At 35.2% G+C, this 19,986-nt stretch overlaps 1 protein-coding gene across 6 annotated transcripts in view; it reads right to left on the reverse strand.

Annotated features, from left to right (window-relative positions):
- Positions 1–19,986, reverse strand: part of RGS7 (regulator of G protein signaling 7) — a 228,220-nt gene that overhangs the window by 112,521 nt on the left and 95,713 nt on the right. For all 6 annotated transcript variants that reach the window (XM_054280489.1, XM_054280490.1, XM_054280491.1 and 3 more), the window contains exon 3: positions 16,781–16,877. In XM_054280489.1, coding sequence (XP_054136464.1) covers positions 16,781–16,877 — 97 coding nt within the window. The remainder of the gene's footprint in view (positions 1–16,780; positions 16,878–19,986) is intronic.

Consider the following 19,986-nt stretch of genomic DNA (forward strand, 5'->3'; position numbering starts at 1 on the left):
AAGTAACTCTTGTTACATACACAGTAAATACAAACATGCAATGCTTTAACGATGCCTAAATTTGATGTACTCTAAACTTAGTAAAGATGATGATTATCAAACCAAGCATATCAGTGAAGACAGATCATCCGGCAGAGGTAAGAGTTCCTCTGTTATTTCACGTTGCAGAGATCATTCAGTAACTTTAATTTGGAAGCATTTTATACTAATTGTTATTCAAACATGTTGGAACAGCCAGTGCCTCTGGTAAGGACCCTACAATCAGCATTTCTGATGTGACAATTTAACTGAATAATTAAGATGTTCTGCGTTTATCATGGTCAGTGGTTGCTCAATAAAGCCCCTGACTTGTTATTTTCTGAGTATCCCCAGTCAAAAGTGCATCTTCAAAAGGATGCTTCACAAATCACAACAGAACTAGAGACACCAGAGTTTCTTACCTTGCAGCAAACTTTGAGGCTCTCAAACTTCATTTTGATATGAAGTGGAACCCCAACATCAAACATCAAAGATTTGCACAAACTGAAAAATTAAAAATATTTTCCTTTAATGCTATCAAAATGTGTGATTCAACAGGGACAAAACCTTTTTCTTAGCATAAAACAAACAGAATTTTTCATCTTCATCTTTCTGACTCATACGACAGCTTCTAATGCTAGTATAATAATAAAACAATAAAAAACCATCAGTAATTCAGTACTTTCTGATAAAGGCAATGTCAAAAACATTCTCCTGAAAAAGTGTGGCTCTGAAAACATTTCACCACAGAAAGCTGGTTTGCCAGATATAGCATTATAAATGCTCTTAATGGATAATTCTTCTAAATTAAGCAGATGTAAAAAGCTTGAACAAAACTAAGATGGATGTGCTTCATTATCCTCTGATTCTATGATCTCTTTGACAAGACCAGAGGACAGAGCCATAGGATCTGCTACACAGAGCACTCAAGGACATTCCATTGAGAGTTTTAGACACAAGAGATAAAATAAGAAGAAAATAATGGACAATTTTGTCTGCCTTTTTCTCTTAAGGTGTTAGCTTGTCAATCACTATCAGAATAAATAAAAATTTTTATTCCACTCTATATCTTTAATAACTTGCCAGTTCCATTTTAACCTAAAGTAAATTCAAAGGTATTCTTATCGTGCAATACAAACACTATAATGATAGCAGTGACAGCTCTCCTTATCTCATACCATGCTTCTCTCTTCTTGATGAGTCATCTCTCCTCTTACCATGTAGCGAAAAAAACAGATGAGTCTTGAAAAACTAACACTTGTTGAAATTTTATATAGCAAATACCATTTGGAAAGTGTATTTGTAAAAAACACAGCACCTGTAACTACTATACCAGTTCCCAGACAGTGAGTTATATACAATGGGGATGAAAACATTTGGGAAGTATCTGGAATTTAGCTTCTAAAAGATGTTTTCTTCAAAAATAAGAGTAAGAGCAAACTTACTATTTTGGCAGTTTTGAATCATGTCTTCTTAAGTTTTAATTTCAAATCTATTTTTAATTCTGGTGCTATGCTTAAAAGTAATTTCTCTTTATTGAATGATAAATCAAGGGGAATATTATAAAACCACTCTCTGTCTTAGTTTCAATGGGAAAATCCAAAGTAACTCCATTATGGTCACTAAAAACATTTTAAAAGTTTCAAATCAACAGTTTCAAGAAGTGACTGAAAAAGATATTGAAATATGGTTCAAATTCTTCTCAGCCATGACATATGTTGAGACTTACAGAAAACAAATGGCTATTTAAAGTTGCTTAAGAAACTTTAAGTCTATTTTTTTACTCCTTCTAAAGTCAGTATGCATGCAAAATTGTGGTGAAACCATAACCATCTAGAGCTATTTACTTCAAACATAAATTTCTCCATACAATACTGTACATTTTTATTCTCGTTTGCACTTTTGCTACCTGACAGGTGAAAGGGATGTGCAAAAAAAGGTTCCAACTCCTTATATTGTTTAAGAAGTTGTGCTTGATCGTCTCTCAAGCACCTCCCTAGGCTACGCAAACTAAAGCAACCATGCTCTAAATTGGGCATGATCACACTCTATAAAGAAGAAACATTCAGACTATTTTGACATAAACCACATTTGTTTTACCAGAGGCATTAGCAATGTAATGATATCCCTTCCTCCAAAACCACTTTGTTTGATGTATGATTGATGCCTTCACAAGACGAATGCTGGTAATTAAAGCCATATGTGTAAAAACCAGGAGAAGCTGTGCTCCCTCCTCTCTGTGTGCAGGGAAGCTGAGGGAGGACAGGTCTCTGGGGTGCCAGAAAAGGGAGTGTCTTAGAGGCCAGTTGGGTAACCATGCTGAAAAGAAAGCAAAAGGAAAGACAAGTGGGTGTGTACAAACAAGTGGGACAAGGCTATTGAGGGATATATTATTTGAAGGATGTGCTGTTGTCTTGGGTTTGACTATGTGCCCACCTGCACCAAAGCTGGTTACCTATATTGGGCACAAGGGAAAGGATTTGACAGAAGAATGATCTCTGCTTACAAAAGCTTTTCAGCAAGGGAAACAACAATGCTCGGTTTGTCCCAGAAGATGCGCTACTAAAACAAGTGCTATTTCCTAAAGATGTAAAACTTACACAGTGCCCTGAAAACAATTACAGAGAAATTATTTAATTGATTTAAAATTTGTACAATGGTATATGAAAGAACTCCAGCAACATTAAGTCCCGTAGTTGTACTATGATGAAGTGAGCACACAGTTCACTTTATAGCCATGCTAATGGTCAGAGACACCAAATGAAAAGACTACTGCCACAAAGAGAGAATAAGTTAATATTGAAAATCCAAGGGCCTTAAATTCAAGCCTCACTTAAGGGCCATAGGTTATGCTAGTATGCCTTTGGCAACACCAGGATTTTTGGTTTGTTTTTTTTTTTTTTTGAGGGGAGGACGTGCAGGGGTTGCTGCATTTACAAGAGGAATACTATACTCATACTCAAAATACTTAAAAAAACCCAATTAAAGAATGACAGGCAAACTTTCATGTTGCTTCAAATGGGAAGATTCAACCTTAATAACATTGATTGTTAGCCTGCTGCACTATCTATTGCAATACTTTTTTAATAATGAATGACCCTTGGTCTATTTATTTAGAAAAGCCATGCAAGATACAGGAAAACATACAGATAAAGGTCAGTGTTTGACATGATGAATTCAGGCAGGACTTCAAAGTATATCAGGCTTGTTCTTGATTTTATTTTGTATGAAAATTCTTCATATCATTCACATTGATGGCTGGGCATAAGTTAAATGGGTTTTCGTGGTTCTTTTTATTAACGTTAGCATTCATTTTGCCGGGTTTTTCTTTTTTTGCTGTTATTTAAGCAGGTGAGAGTGAATATAAACTGAACATTTGAGCAATGAAAAGAGTTCAACTTCAGGCTTTCTATCTGGTTTTGTTGCACTATAACCATATATTACCCTGAGTATCTGCCAGATAAAAAGGCCATGAAAAATATAGCATGTATACAATTCTAATCACTCTTTTGCAGATCTTTGATTCCTATCATGTCCTTTACATTTTTTGAAATGCTAATTACACTCAGACTGCTGTATTATACAGAAGTTGCTTTGGGAAAACAGGATTATTTTGCAGTTACAAATGGTCATGAAAGGACAATTTGTGTGATTCAGTGCTAGGGTTGATGCTGTTAATAAACACCCTCGACTGGAAACTGTAAAGAACCTTCCAGATAAAGAGTAAACACCTTTGGAATCCCAATCTAACTCCTAGTGGGTGCACCCCCACATTGTTAGATTTCAGACAATTAACTGGATTATTTCAAAGCTGCTTAGACACATACATCATGTACTGGTGCCATGGTATGTGTGCAGTTCAGTGATTTAGCTAGATTCTGAGTGAAGAACGGTCAAATCAAACGCGCATGGATTTTACTCAAGTTTGTCTTCCCATAAAAGATATTTAGGTATTGTTTTTGTGTATAAAATTTTTTAAATGAATCTATTTATTTCATTAGCACTAAACTTTCAGGCTTCACTTACCAACAGAAGAATCTCACATTGGAAATAGTAATACTCAGCAAAAAAAAGTGCATTTTGGATTTGAGGCAGAATTTTTTACACTCTTTCTTTTCTTCTTCTTTCTTACCAAGTCAATGCTAATCATGGATGAAAAACACATTTTATTTTTATAGTTATGTCAGAAAGAGGAACTTTTTCCTTTCCAAAAAAATGGTAGAAAACATAGTTCCAAAAGATTTCCAATAGTGATACAAATCTTCATTAGATATGAGACCTAGGGCCATAATCTCCTCCTTATTTGACAGATCTGTTGATTTGAGAAGAGTTTCAGCTGACTGAGGACACCTACTGCAAATGTTACAACTAATATAGTCAATTTTTCTTTTTGCCATGTATTGCGCCTCATATGCTTTCTGAAGCTAATGCAAAAGTTAGCAACTCTTGCTTTTAATCTGTGTAGTGTCCCTTTTTCTTTCTGTTTGCTATTTTTCTGTAAATAAAATTTCCTGTTTGTATAACTCATTATAAAATTATACAGCATGTACACTGAATAACTGCTTTGCTAAAGCACAAATGACATACAAATTTTTAAAGCAAATACTTATCTGCATCTGAAAGTAGTCTTAGACAGAAGGTACCAAATTGTTATTCATTAAATTATATTTTATCTTTTTCTCTTATTTCTGGACTTCTTGATCTCTCACTACATCTATCTGCACATCAGGATTCCATTTTTGAGTAGAGATAGTACAGACAGTTTCTATTTTGGCTTGACTGGTAACAAACTGAGCACAGAGATTCAGCAAATATTGATGTCTCAGTTTGATGGATGGGCCTGAATAGCCGAGCTGTAGAGATGTGACAGAAGAGTATTTCAGATACACTGAACTAGAGATTTTTATCTCATTTTTTATAACAAAGGATCCAAAATTATTTTACACAAACCCCTTAAAGTGGGAGCTTCTTCTCAGACAAACAATTATGACTTGATCTAAAATAGATGTAATAAATAGAACTAAATTGGCATTTCACTCTCTAACCTCAATACTTATTTTGCCTTCTGTACTGTTGTAAAAGAAATAAAATTGGAAGGAAACTTTATTTTTTAAATTTTCAGCTATCAATCAGTGATTTTTCAATTTAAACCAATTATAATACTACATTTTAAAACACCAGTACATGTGTACTGGAGATATTTAAATCTTACAAAATAGTAAGATCAGTGCAGAGAATAGAGGCAATGTCTACACAGACACCTTGTCCTGGATAACCATAATTCAAATAGCCTTTTATAGAACATGAATGTCCTTCAAAACTCACATCATTCAAATGTTAAGACACACTATCCATATAAAATTCTGTTTCTTCCACAAGAAGTAATGACTCATTCCACATTTAATAATTCATGTGCACTGAGGAAGTCTTTTCCTATCTTCTGACACGTACATGAGTAATCACTGCTCCCAAATAATGCAAACAGATAGAGTGTCCAAAAAAATGAAATGCTTTTGATGAAAAAGTATAAATCTAAAAAGCACTTTTGGAACCTATAAACAGGTTATGTCTGGTAATGCCATTCCTTCCCTAGTTAAAAAAACTTGATGGCGCCTTCCCCCTCCCCAATGCTCTTCCTGTTCAGAAGTCTGTTTCAATTCTTCCCTGTAACTGAGAGCTCACAGGTTCCTTTCCCCTTTCTGAAATCAGGTAGTCCTCCATTCCTCTATTGGGACTTTCCAATTAGTACACTAGTTTGAATTTGTTACCCTACCAATTTATTTGGTTCTACTAAAATACATTTTAAAAGAGTATCTCATGTTCAATTTATTCTCAGTTTTAGCATTTCACTGACAATGGTTTCCCTCTAGCCTCCTAAAATAGCCTGGCTTTCATAGCCTATTAACTGCCCTATAAGGTCTTCCTCTCCCTAATACACAATCCCATTTTAATATAGTTGTGTCCATATACACTTGTTCAAATGCTTTTTTAAATTTTGGATCCCATCATTAATGATTAGAAATAAAAAGTTTAAGAATAATCAAAAGTGTAAAGACTAAATCCAAAACTAACTAGGCGACTGTTTGGATTAAATATGGCATATCATCCCTTAGAATAATAGGAGGAGAGTTCTACTAATTGTGACTAAATTACAGAGGTAATTTAATTCATTGCAGAGGTAATTTAGAAGCAGTGTCCTAGATCTCAGTGACATCACATGAAATTAAACAATACATTAGACCATCCAATCCATGCATGCTTTACCTTTCTGCTGGTGTGACAGAGCTCAGGACAACCAGGTCTGAATTGTACCTGTTCAGTACACTGGAGCTGTGTTCCCTATCCCTCCCATTGCAGTCAAAAGGAGCTATTACCAACAAATGGAGAGAGATGGATGTCCACTTGTTCAGGGGTGATTGTTTGTTTTTTCTTCTCAAACGTGAAGAAATGTATTTTTAAAAGAGAGGAAAAAAAGTGAGACAAGCTGTACTCTTCTATTTACTTTCATCAACTGTCCTAGAACAGTAAATTGCTACTATGACCAGTTTTCCACTCATTTTCTGGAAAATAGATTCAATTACTGGCCTTTTAAATGGTCTAGAGTTTGGGGACATCATGCCTGCTGGAAGCTTCCTTGTACACATGACACAAAATTAAGATCAGCCTCATAAATCCTGCTTGAGCAACATGATGTTCTTTGACACAACCATATTTTCTACCTACTTCCCGTCCAGAGCAACCAACCCATCACTCACACAGAATATATGGGGTCCCTCTGCAAATGCTGACCATGGTAACCATGTCTTCATGGCTTGTCATATTAGTACTGATGACAAATTCTTTAGATGATATATCAAGAGTCTGAAAAGATGTAAGTAACAGGCAAGGCCTAAATATTTCTCTAAACTATATTTGACCTCCGGTACAAAAGCCAAGGAGATGAGTCATTCCACCTCCACCTTTCATTAAGAGAGATTCTGATTTGTCCTATTGAACAGACACTTGTCTAAGTATGAAAGGAATTGATTTTTTTTTTAAACACCCACTTTAGAACTCAGGTACTAAGAACACAAAAATATTACTACTCAGAAAACAAGTGAATAGAGAACAAAGGAAGTCTATTTTTCTCTAAAGTGTATGAAATAAATGAGAATTCAACTTGATTACTGATTAAAGCAACTATGAGGAGAGGGTAAAAAGGTGGGAAGAAAAGCAGAAGGTGGAATTCATGTGATCAAACAATTAACAGGCAGGTTTGGCTCAATGCCTTTTCTCTATTCACAGCATATTGCCTGGTCTAGAGATACAGCTCAGAAAACAACTGAGCATTTTACTGTATACTTATTAGGATCTGCAACCTTCTTTCCATAATAAGTCCAAAACCTACAAGAAAATGGTCTTGATGAAAAGGCAAAGCATCTGACATATAGACCTAGAGACTGAGTTCTATATGTTTTTAAACTAGTTCCACATTATGGCTGTCTCACTTTTTGTTATAAAATCTCAAAAGGCAAGAATTCTGGTATCAGACAAGCATATGGATGCTGGTATCCATGAGAGCCTTGCATGCACGTATTAGGGTAATTGACTCTGAAGAAAAAAGAATGCAAAAAAGACCCATGTGTCTGCTTCTACACTCAAGCACCACCATGCCTTTTAATAAAAGAATATTATCTCACAATATGTCTGCTTGGGGAGGGGAGTTTAATACTAATTTCCCTGCCTTTTTTTTTTTTTTTAATATTCTTAATGCTTTCCAATTAGTTTGGCTTCACCAGCCAAGTCTCAGCAATGACTGTGTCCTCCTTCCCACAACCAAGTCATTCTTTTGTGCCATCTACCTGGATTCTGGAGGATTCCTAGTTTTCTGCTCTGTTCCTCAGACACCAAATTTGGATTCCTGGGTTTCTCCTCTGTTCCTCACCAGCCTGCTCCTTCTGACTTCCTGACAACCACTGCAACAGCTTTCCTGTTTCCCACTGTGGTCTTTGCTATGGAGAGCTGCGCAAGGAAGCAGCACCCACTCCAGTGATCTTCCCCAGAAAAGGAAATAAGCAAACCAAGAGCATCCCCACTGAGGTCTTCATCTTTTAAGACAAAAAGACACAGATGCTGTGCGGCAGGGCACCCAGCAGGAATGCCAGGCTTTGTGCCTCCAAAGCTGCCAACATCCTCTGGCCTCAGGAACTGCTCAAACTGTGGGGCTGGGATCAGAGAAAACACAGTAACTACAGCCAGCCTACGCGTAACATCAAGGCTTACTCTCCAACTGCATAGACTAGAAAGTAGGTTTTTAAACAATTAACTCAATTATTGACTTTTATTATAAAGCTCAGGAGTAAAATAGGCTTTGTCAAACGTGTGGAGCATGTCAAATGTGTGTAAGCAACATTCATCGTGCATTTGAGCACCCTTATTTCCTGTTAACAAATTGCTCTTGATACCATAATTCCATTTAACATAATTTTGTTCATTTGTAGAAAATTTATTACTATCAATGGATCCTTTATTTGCATAGTGATAGATTGTCAGTCACAGTATGTATGCTTCATGAAGTTACCTTTACTTCCCACGAGGGTGACTTTCTAATTTAATGTGTGTTACTTTATTCAGGAATGTAGCTGACAGAAAACAGCAGCAGAACTGCTTCAGTACCATGCAAAACTAGCCTATAGATAACTTCAGCAGCAACAGAAATATAAACAATTGCAGTTACTACAATTTATTCCTTGCTTCCTTTTGCAAAGACAAGTCTGCAGTCTTCTGATGCAAGTGCAATGACAATGTCTCTTTCCTCATAGCTGGAACCAACAGAATTAGGGGCTAAATCACAAGTAATCTTGTAAACCCTGCTAACTTGATTTCTTGGATAAGGGCCATATTCTCTGGGGAATGATTTTACTTAGTTTGATTATCTTAACTGCTGGCCAACTATACGTATGAGCCTGTAAAAATGGAAGATTGAAATCTGCAAATACAGAAACACTTTCTTTTTGCATAAAGTTCATTTAAATATTTCAATTTACTTTGAAACAACAGATTTAAAGACAGTAAGATAGAAAATTATGTACTACAAAGTAAAACTGGATTAGAAATTAAGAAATTATGCTCCATAAGTCAAAAAAGGAATCAATGTTAGACATAATTTAAGAGGAAAAGGGGACTACTATTCCAGACACATATGTATCATCCTAAAGAGAAAAGGAAATTTGCTTACACTCTATTATACCTAGCAGGATGTCTGTAAATAATATGTTATTTCTGCCTGTACCAGCAATACTTATCACATGTCTACATTGCCTGCTAAATTATAGTTAATAGCCAGCACGCAACCAAAAACATGCCACCGGACAATAGGGTACAATGTCACGTAAATTTAAAAATTAGATATTTTTCACCGTGTACTCCAAAATATAATTGCATCAATAATTATTGTGTCTGTTTATAAAACAATTACAGTATCTGCTTAACTACAGCACTGCACGCAGAAATTCCCTGTAACTATTTTATTTCATTCTAACTAACAATATATTCAGGACCCAAACCTGCTAATCCATATTCTCAGCTTTAGAATTACACTGCACTCTGCAAACTGACATTTACAAATCCCATGTACCATTGCAAAGTTTTGATTTTTGGCAAGACTATGGATACTTTTTGGGACTCAAGGGTTATGACCTTAGAGGAACCAGATTGGTTTTCTTTTCCTTTTGTCCAAGTGGATGTTCCTTCTTGAAATAGTATCCAGAGACTACTTAACAAGAGTACAATGAAACAGATTTCATATTGCGGCAACATTACTAATGCTGAAAGACGACTTCATTTGTCTTCAGCTACACACTTCCTCTCCCCATTCTTAATATGAGCTGCAAATTTCCCTCCTGTCTCAGAAATTAGTGATGGCAGACACAGTACCAACCCTTTCCCCTGAGAAAGCACTTCTCTTCTGCCTCATTCAAATTGCTCTGTGTAAAAATTCTGATGCGATTTAAACATCTTTGCAGTCATAAAAGTATCTCTTAAACATGTGGAGTTAAATAGTTTACTTTGCTGTTTCCTAATTAAAACAAATACTTAAAATACACATCCCCAACAAATTCTCACTGATAATTATTCCACTTGTTCTAACCATTGCTATCCAGCATCAGTAATATTCATTTTAAAGAGATTTCCAAGAGATAACAAGGAAAGAAAACCCTTTACACAGAACTCCTGAACATATTTCTGCACATTCACTTGTTGTTAGACATAATCTACAGGGCTTTGTGCACATAACAGATTTTAGCTAAGCTATCACTACTACAGATGCAGTTTATATCAGCTTAAGAGGGTTTCTGTTAAGCTGATATATTATGCACTGCCCCCATGGGCAAATACAAATGGCATAAATAAGCGTTACATTTATGTTTGGATGGGGCTATTTTCTCTGCTTTCTCAAAGTACTATTCACTGTTGCCAATGGAAAACCAGCAGAACACTATTATTAACCAATGTTAACAACAGAAAAAAATGGCACACTACTGAAATTGAAGCTGTGAAAGATTGTGGAATTTCTGATAATTTCAGGTTTATGTGAGGCTGATTCAGGGCTCCCTTTTCACCCCACATTTTCCATGAATGTCACACACCCAGGGTCCAGAGACTGAGTGTCAAGGGTGCCAAACTAGGCACATTTTTGGCTTTGCTGAATGCAGTAGGTCTTCCGCTGCTCCTCTTCAATTTTCTAACACTTCAAAGCTGCAATCTTGTTCCACTTGAAACAGTGGCAAAATCTTACACACAAGGAGATTAGTAAGAAGACGTAGCAAAGGCAGGGAAGTATTTTCATTATGAAACAACATAGTAGGAAAAGGCAGCAAAAAATTTCTACGGCTGATCAACAAGGCGCAGAGCTAATTCTCTGGAAACAGGAGTCTGGGAGGAAGCATGCATTTGGGAAAAAAGACCATTTAATTCAAGCTGCATGTTTTATGTGGACAAATCTCAAAGATGCATGTTCCTAGCAATTTTCCATCCCACAGTAAGTCAATAGCTACTAAGGGTTTTTTTCCATCATTGCAGGACTTCTATACCTATCTCTTTTGCAAATGACTATGAAAATAATCTTTTCATATTTTAAGGGAACAGAAATTTATGATGATTGTTTTGCACATAGATTACTTTAAAAGACTTTTTAAATGGGTTTTCAGTATATTTCAGTTTCCTAGGATAATTTTGCGAAATTGCCTCGGACTTTTTTATACTTTATTTCCTTCTTTTTAGTAAAGCTCCCAATGGCAATTACCACTGAATCAAAAAGTAAGCATCTGAATAAAATTTTTTGCTATGTTGTTTGGTTAGGAAGAAGTAATACCCTTAAAATTAGTATTTGTTGTTCTGTTTAAAATAACTTCACATTTTAAAAAGCTTTTCATTCCAATAGTAATTTAATAAATGTCTGATATTAATACATTCCTTAAAATGAAAATGGAGAGCACAATCATCGTTGAACAGGCTGCCCAGATAAATTTTGGCTGCAGCACCCCTGGAAATGTCCAAGGTAAGGTTTGATGGGACCCTGGGCAACAGGATCTAGTGGGGTTGTATCCCTGCCCATAGCATGGAGACTGGAACTAGATAATCTTTAAGATCCCTTCCAACCCAAACAATTCTATTACTCTTCTAGAATTACTCTCATTTAATTCTATTATTAAAGATAGTGGAAAGAGTTTTTCATTTCTTTCTGAGGAGCATCCATCTTATTTGATCCCAGCCCACCCCAGCTTGTTCATTCTGCACTTCTCAATGGTAAAGCTGTCACAATCCTGATTTTCCGTAAAATACAAAAGTTCTGTCAAGTTTTAAGCAGCTTAAGATCACCCTCAGTAACCATCCCAGTCACGAGGCCGAGACAGGCAAGCAAACAGAAACAGAAGGTGAAGGGATGCAGGCAGCACTCAAAAATCCACTTTGGTTTTCTGTAAGGCATACAAACCACCACTCATTATTCACTTAATTATGTCAATACTTGGAAATGACTGTGTGTCCTATCTTATGGCTCCACTTAGTCAATCTCTTCTACTCATGACTAAAAATCATAAACAAATAAATATCCACTCTGAAAAGATTATGAACATTTGAATGCAAATCAGTCACTATGAAAAAATTACAAATGCAAGAGACTGGTGGTAGAACTTCAAACAAACTATTCAGTTGGGAATAGAGGAAAATTTTTGTTTTCAAAATTCTGCTTTGAAAAGTGAAACGGTAAACATGGCAAGTTCCTGCTCCTATCTGCTCATCTGAGAGGGCACAGGAGAGGAAATGATCCAGCTTTTGTCCCTGCTGAACTGACAGCGAGCTTTTCATCAAAGCATTTCACTAAGAGTGGAACCTCATCAAGGCAGTGAGCTTGCAGTTTTAACTCTGAAGGCTTGGTTTGCAAGTAACAAGAGGCTCATTCGAAACAAAGAAATCAGCAATGATTCTATCATTAAATCACACTTTAGGACAATGCAAGAAAAGAGAGATGAAGAAATAGATAGAACAACAACGTAGGAACCTGTCATCAACCCAGCATGGCAGAAACAGAAGTTAAAAACAAAGTCTAAAAAATTCAAGACTTGCTATCTGGGAATCCTAGATTGTCCAAAATGGTTCATTTACTCTCAAAAATCTCTCAAAATCAGAAATTCCGAAAACCTTTTATTTACCTATAATGTAATACTACTTTGCTCCAAAGGCACTACATGATCGAAGTGTTATGCCTTGTGGCTTTTGCTTCTTGTCAAACCAAGTAGGGCTTTCTATTTCACTTTGTGCTTCAGGTTGGTAATCTCCAGTACTGAAGTGGATAAACCAATCAAGTAATTTCACATGCAGCTCTGAGAAGTCATCGGATGTTAACAACTCATTACTCAACTGGAAAAGATCACAACTAATGACAGATTAAACTCTCCTATTATTATTCCCCTGAGTCATCCAATCCTCACTGTACTGCTCCTCACTTTTTGCTGCCTGCCTCTGTATAACAAGCAATACTGTTGCAGGTAGCCCCTGTGACTCATTCCTTGGGCTCACCCACCTGTGATTTGTGAGAATGATGAGCAATTATAACACTGCTTTCCTCTGGAGTCTTTCATGACATCTGTCCAGCTACTGAGACTGCTTTAAGTTGGATTTTTTTATGTTCAGAAACATAAATTCTTTAATTTTTTACCAAGCATAATGCTACTGGTAATTAATCATTATATTAATACATTTGCTAATCAAAATACAATATCTCGTTATTTTCATAATTTCCCAGGTAAAAGGGGAATGAGCATTTTCTGAGATCAAGAAAAACATTTAACATAAAATAGATGTAATAACTACAATAATCTTTCTAAAAAATGGGAAAACACAATATTTATATGGAAAAGATACTATATCAGCTTCACCTACAGGAATGAGAAAAAAACTTAAGACTTCACATGGATCATATTTTCCAGTGAAAGGTAAATTAATGTTTTCATTCTCTCTTTATCCCAGGAGATGTCAAAACCACACCTTTCTACTGATCTCCTCCTCCCATTTTTGTCGGTTCAAGCAGTGACTACATTCCAAGATCAATGAGACCTGCATCAGATATGAGCATGTTTTTCTTGAAAAGTTTTTGTTCTCCCTCTGTGTGTATTCTTTAACTGAACTTAGATTTCTCAATAATTCTCCCTGCTCCTTAATAAAAATACTCATGTTCCACATCAAGCTTACACACCACTCAGCTGGCACATTCTCCACAGGTTTTATCAGCAAGCTCACCCAAGTATTGCACACTTTAAAGTCCTATGAAGAATCGCACTGATATTCCTAATGACCACAAGACATCGCTACATCTTCTTAATGAAATATTCATGTTCTGGTTAGCTTATGAAGCTTTCAGCACAAGGACTGGGTAAACCACCCACGCCACCTCACAAAGACTTCCAAAACAAACACTCAACAACTGATTTGTCAGTAAACTCTGAATGATTCCTTCTGCTTCAAAGTGAACAGCAAATCTTTGGCATTTTCTTGTATCCCTTCCTAGCAAAAATATAAATTATATTTTAGAGCTCCTAATCTCTACGATTCATATGTCAAACTCCCTAAATTCATCATTTCAAGCAAGTTTTTTTTAATCCATTTCCAGGTCTAAAGGTGAACCATGGACCAGGAAAATCACCTCCTTTTTATTCTTCATCCTCTAATTCATGTTAATAACGAATGCACATGACAACCTTCATGCAATCACTATTGCTGACCAGTAAGATGTCTATATACATTATCTTAGTCACTCCTCCAAAACATTTCAAAAGCATGAGGACAAAAACAGTATCTCCTTCCTTTGTTCATCAAAACGCATAATCACATAGAAGGTGCAAAATCTCCTGCCTACATTTTCCCTTTGAGCCTTGAAAGTTTCAAATTTTTATTTGCTCTGTGTGAATGTATAGAATATATGCAACATAAATCAAAATGATTCCTCATCTTTTCAAAATTTCACAAAGTGGAATAATCTTTAATTTAGGATTATATTTTTCTGAAGAACAAAAATCTGTCTAGTGTATAGGGAAATATCTGTACTTCAAATGTTTCTCGCTGTTCATATTTTACTTGTGAAAATACTTCAGGAATGACTCAGTAAATGAGATAGTATGGTTACATCATCCTATTTATTACAATCACAACATTCCATGAAATTCAAATACCACTCCTCTGGCTGATTTTACTAATGCAGTCATCTTTAGAGATGGTCAGTAATTCAGCAATAAAAAAGGACTGCTCTTTCAACTAGTTCATCACTTGCTCTTTTTAGAAGCAATACTATGATATGGAAGTACATTAAATATATATATATAAACAAAACAATGACAACTGTATCACATAAGACCCTGTTCCTATGACAATTTATGGACATCCTTAGCTTTTGCAAGTTGTTTAAAGAACTTGCAGAATCTTTCCTAAGTGTTTGAAGGAATATCATTTCACTGTGGTAGAGTTGTCTGTTTTGCTTCTCCCCATTAAGAAAAAAATACCAAACAGTAGAAAGCTCCAGTATTTATGGGGTATAATCCAGGACAGATGGTGTGTACAAGACATCTTTTATGCACAGACACACATAACACACACACACATATATATATATAAAATATATGAGCATATAAGTATATATATTTTAACTGAAGAGCATCTACTTTGATGCTTTTGAGGGTATTAACAGTACTCTAAGTTTTTGGTAAATATATTTGCATTATTGTTGTTGTGGCCCTTAGATACTATTCCCATGTTTCCTAGCAATCAACAGCTTGGAGTTAAGCTGATATTTGTTTGCTACATATACAAACTCCTAGCACATCAAATGAAATTTAATTAGTGACTTAGGACATAGAGTTGAAGCTTTCACATTCCATTCAGGATAGAGAACTGACAGGAAAGCAGATTAGTTGAACTGAAATAACAGTTATGCTATTCTGGTGGGAGTTTCAGTCATGTGTAGCAAAAATTACTGGCAGTCCCTGGTATTTAAGACAGAAAATCAGAAAAGAGAAAAAAAATGAACTGCCCTATGATTTTTTTTCCTTCTGAAGCTAATAAAGTTAACGCATCAATGGAAAAGTTGGTACATCAGTAACTGCTATGTAGAACTCAATATATATTCTAACTCAACCTTTAAAAGTATGATGCCTATTCCAGTTTAAAAAAAAAAAAAAAAAAAAGACATTTTTGTCAGTCTACTGTGAAATCTATTATACACAAGTTAAGGCAGAGATTAACAATTAATGTGAATTCTTCAATAAGATACCATGCTGCACCAACTCCAGGCAAATAAAGGCCCATTCTCCAGAGGCTAAGTTTCTAAAATCAAATATTTATTTTCTAAAATCAGGAAGCACTTTTGTTCACTCTTAGGACACTATCCTTCTTTATGACAGGATTATTCACTTAAAAAAAAATTCCACAGGTTGAAAATTAAAATATAGAGTTATTCTTGGTGTTCTGGACTGTAGAAACTTGTATAATACTTTCTGTATAATGATATGCTCTTACAGATTATGGAAAAATTCGATTAAACAATGGCATCTATTTTAAAGGATCTCAATACTCACTGGAGTATATACCCACATACATAAATGCATAAATTGTCATAAAATCATGTAAATTGCAGCGTAATTACATGTTAATTAATTAACAAATAGATTTTTGTGCCTATGACTGTACTGACCCGAACCAGCTATAGAGTTTACAGCTGTCGTGCAAATCCCCACAAAGACTTCAGCACTTAGTTTCACAAGCACAGGCACTGAGCTGCAGAAGCAGATCGTGAGCATTGTAATAAATGTCACAGCTCCTGATCAGCACCAGTTGCAGAGCCTGGTGATGATTTTTCTTTTGTTCTGCTGCTACGAAATTTCTTATCTTCATGTACTGGCCAACGCACTAAACTTACACTTGCTATGGAAGTTGGCTAAAAACCAGACATGACCTGCCATAAAAATATTCCCAGTCTGAGATAATTAACTTTTTGTAGCAAATTAAGTATTCCCTTCACCTGATTTTCAGGACAAAAACACCTCTGTGTAAATCCACTCCAATCTGCGAGAAACATCAGACTTCTATAATTAAACTATTCAAAGGATAAATAATGTCTCCTCCAGATCAGATGACTCTGAATTCTTGACAGTACTTATTTTAAAATGTTTTTCACTAGAGCATCCCCTTACATAAAACTTCAAAATAGTATGAAATTCAGTTTGACTCTTACCAGAAAAGACACTGGGAATCTTGGAAAGAAAACTTTTCACTGTCCGAATAGGAATCCCATTTTTCTCATCTTGCATGCGGGCTACGACATCTTCCATCTGAAAAGAGAAATAAAAAAAAAATTTAAAAATATAAAGAAAAAATAAATCCATAATTATTTCCTAAAGTAAATCTCCAAGAAATCTAGATCAGTCTCTCAGAATGATATGTCCTCACTTTCTAGTTCTTTCTTTAATTTATATTCTATAATTTTATTGAACAGGCTAAAACCGCAAGTAATTTATTCACGACAAACAGTAGAAAATATATGTATTCAAGGACTCTTGAGAAATAAACAGAAATGCAGAACAACTTAGCTAAAGTTAGATTTAGTTAAAGTACCTAAAACAACTTGTCAAAAACCATTGTTGTATATTAAACTTCATGTTTTGATTGTTTTAATGGTATTGTACCACATATAAAAGCAAAATAGACACATACAGGCTTTTAGGGGACTGAGAGAGTACTCAAATAGAATTTTTAAGACAAAGAAGAGCTTTTAACTTCAAAGCTAAAATTCCTTCTTTTGTTTTGAGAAGGGGGAAAAAATACAACATGTTGTAATTCCTGGAGACAGCAGAGCCAAAAACCTAGTATTTCTTTATAGGCAATAATGGAGTAGGTAAAAAAAATATTTTAAATCAATTTTCTGATTTTTTTAAATGTATTTATTTTTACATTGGCTCAGTTTTCCAGATCACTTTTTAGGCTAATTTGGACCATACATTTTATAAATTTTCCCCAACTCAAAGGTCTACTTTCCTATGAACTATGACTGGGAAACTCTTTCACTGGAAAAAGGAGAATATTTAAGTAGAGTCACTGGCTTACAAGGCCAGTTTTTCCCATTTCATAATTGAAGTTTACAGATTTGATAATTTCCACCTTTCTTTCTTTCTTTGAATATCTAACTTCTCAAAATGTTCAATAAAATGATGACAAAATCATCAATTACAACTATTCTTTCTTTTTTCTTAAATAACCAAAATGCTCCATATGAACAACTCTGAGTGACAGGGTCTTTTATACTCTTTTATTATTCAAAGTTTAAAAAATTTTTGTGTGTCACTTCCATACCCCTAATAGATTCCCAAAAACTTCATTAAAATTTGTGGCTGGGCTGTACTGTGGAAACAGAGTAACAGAAAAAAATTCTGTCATGCCCCTTTTTCCTCTAAAGTCCTAATTTGCTAATGTCCCACATCAGCAAATAGCAAACCAGCATTGGGCACAGCTGTGCTTTAATTGGACCAATAAGGGAGTTATGTAGATCCAGGAAAGGGAACAGCATTTGGGGTCACCATGGGTGTACATAGGAGAAAGAACTAATATCCATATTAAAAAAAAAAAAGAAAAAAAGAAAACAAAATAATTTAGCAAGACTGCTCATGAAAAAAGCTACTTATACATAGAGTTTCTAGAGGTTCCCATGTTCTATGTTTTTATAGATCACATATTTACAACCTAAGGGATACAAATCCAGTGTCATTATCCAAACTAAAAGGTAAACATAAAGAGTAGATATTGTTAGCAAGGTGTGAAAATTAAATTTATTGTTCAGAATTAAACAATGTGCAAAATGTAACAGAAGAAAAGAACCAATATTCATCTGACATGGTATTTAATTATTTAAATAGAAAAGGCTATTAATAGAAAATTGTCAAGCATATCTATGCTTGTCAGCCATTGTCTCTGAAATGGCATCAGTCCCTACATTTTTTATCCACATAGTAACTGAAGGTTTGTAACAACTCCTTCCAAATTCTGACTGTAAACTGTCTTATTTTGCCATTAAGTGAATAGGAATTCGCTCAAATTCAAGTAAATATTTTTGCTGATCATATTTGGTGATAAATTCCATGCATGCAGAGTAAGCTTGTGAGAACGTTGCTAGAACCACAGAGTGAATAATGTACATTACACTTGGACAAAGGACAGAAAACAATTTGTACATAAGGACACATGCTAAAGGTAAATTTTCAATATAATAAGGATTGCTACAAACACAGGCCACACTTCTCAAACACAGCATTGCAGGTGGAGAGATGCAGTTACTGCTTGCTCAAGAACACGAGTGCAAATGTTAAATGCCCAGTACTGTCAGTAGTCAGTCTTTTGAGAGTACATGGAAGAAACTCCTAACTTTTACATATGCTTTCTTAAACTTTCTTCATGCCTAGGATTGAATCTAAATAGCATAAAATCTAACTCTGAGAGAGACTGAAGCTCTGGGAGAGTCCTCTGGTTTTGATTAGCAAAGTGAACTCTAGGATGTCTGCACTGCAAAATTACACTTTTATACCCTTTATATCAAGCTCATATTAATGTTCTGTCTGTGCAAAAGGCAGCTCACCCTGCAGCCAGCATTATTGGGAACTGCCTGGATAACTCAGTGAGCAAAGATTACCTCCTAAGTGAGCAGGAATGTTCTGAACACACAACACAACAGCAGTCCACTAATCAGATACAGTTGACCTCTTGCATGGAAATCTAAGAAGTTACTTGTGGTTTGTAGTTATCTTAAATCTTAACATAAGAGCTTAGAAAATGAAGGGAAATTTAAAAGAAAAAAGTTTAAATTAAAGATTCAAACCTATCCAATCTAATATATGCAGGAGCACAGTTTAACTTTCAAAATATGCAGTTGCTGTTTCTGTTACAGCTGCTTTAAATTCAGCAAATATATAATCTCTTCCACTGAAAACCATCAAACTTAATTATATTTGGGAAGCAGCAGTCAAGGCACTCCTCTGTCATTCATCAACAATGACCTAAGACAATGAAAAGGGCAGAATATTTTAATTAGAAAGATGAAAGAAAATCTTAATCTAATTTTGCTCAAGAAGCCTAATCTGGGAAACACATGCTGCTGCCTGATATAATAATTTTCCTTCCTGATGTATCATTGTTTGTTTCTGAGTCACCTGACCCAATGGTCAAAAATTAAATAGAAGCTTCTTCATTTCACCTCAGAATTATAGTTTTTTCTATTCACATGCTCTTACCCGGCTAAATCTGCCTGACCCTCATCTTGTAGTGGGATCCTTTTTAATGCTAAACATTCTCAAGTAACTCAAACCCACAAATAATTTGTCTCAATCACTCTGCAAATGAAGGTCAATATGCTCAAGAACAGGAAGCTGTAAAAGCATATATTTTAGGTTTTCA

Source organism: Melozone crissalis, unplaced genomic scaffold (genome assembly GCF_028551555.1).
Source record: "Melozone crissalis strain CALT ecotype California unplaced genomic scaffold, PUWL_Pcris_2 ptg000027l_1, whole genome shotgun sequence".
In the NCBI taxonomy this organism is placed as follows: Eukaryota; Metazoa; Chordata; class Aves; order Passeriformes; family Passerellidae; genus Melozone; species Melozone crissalis.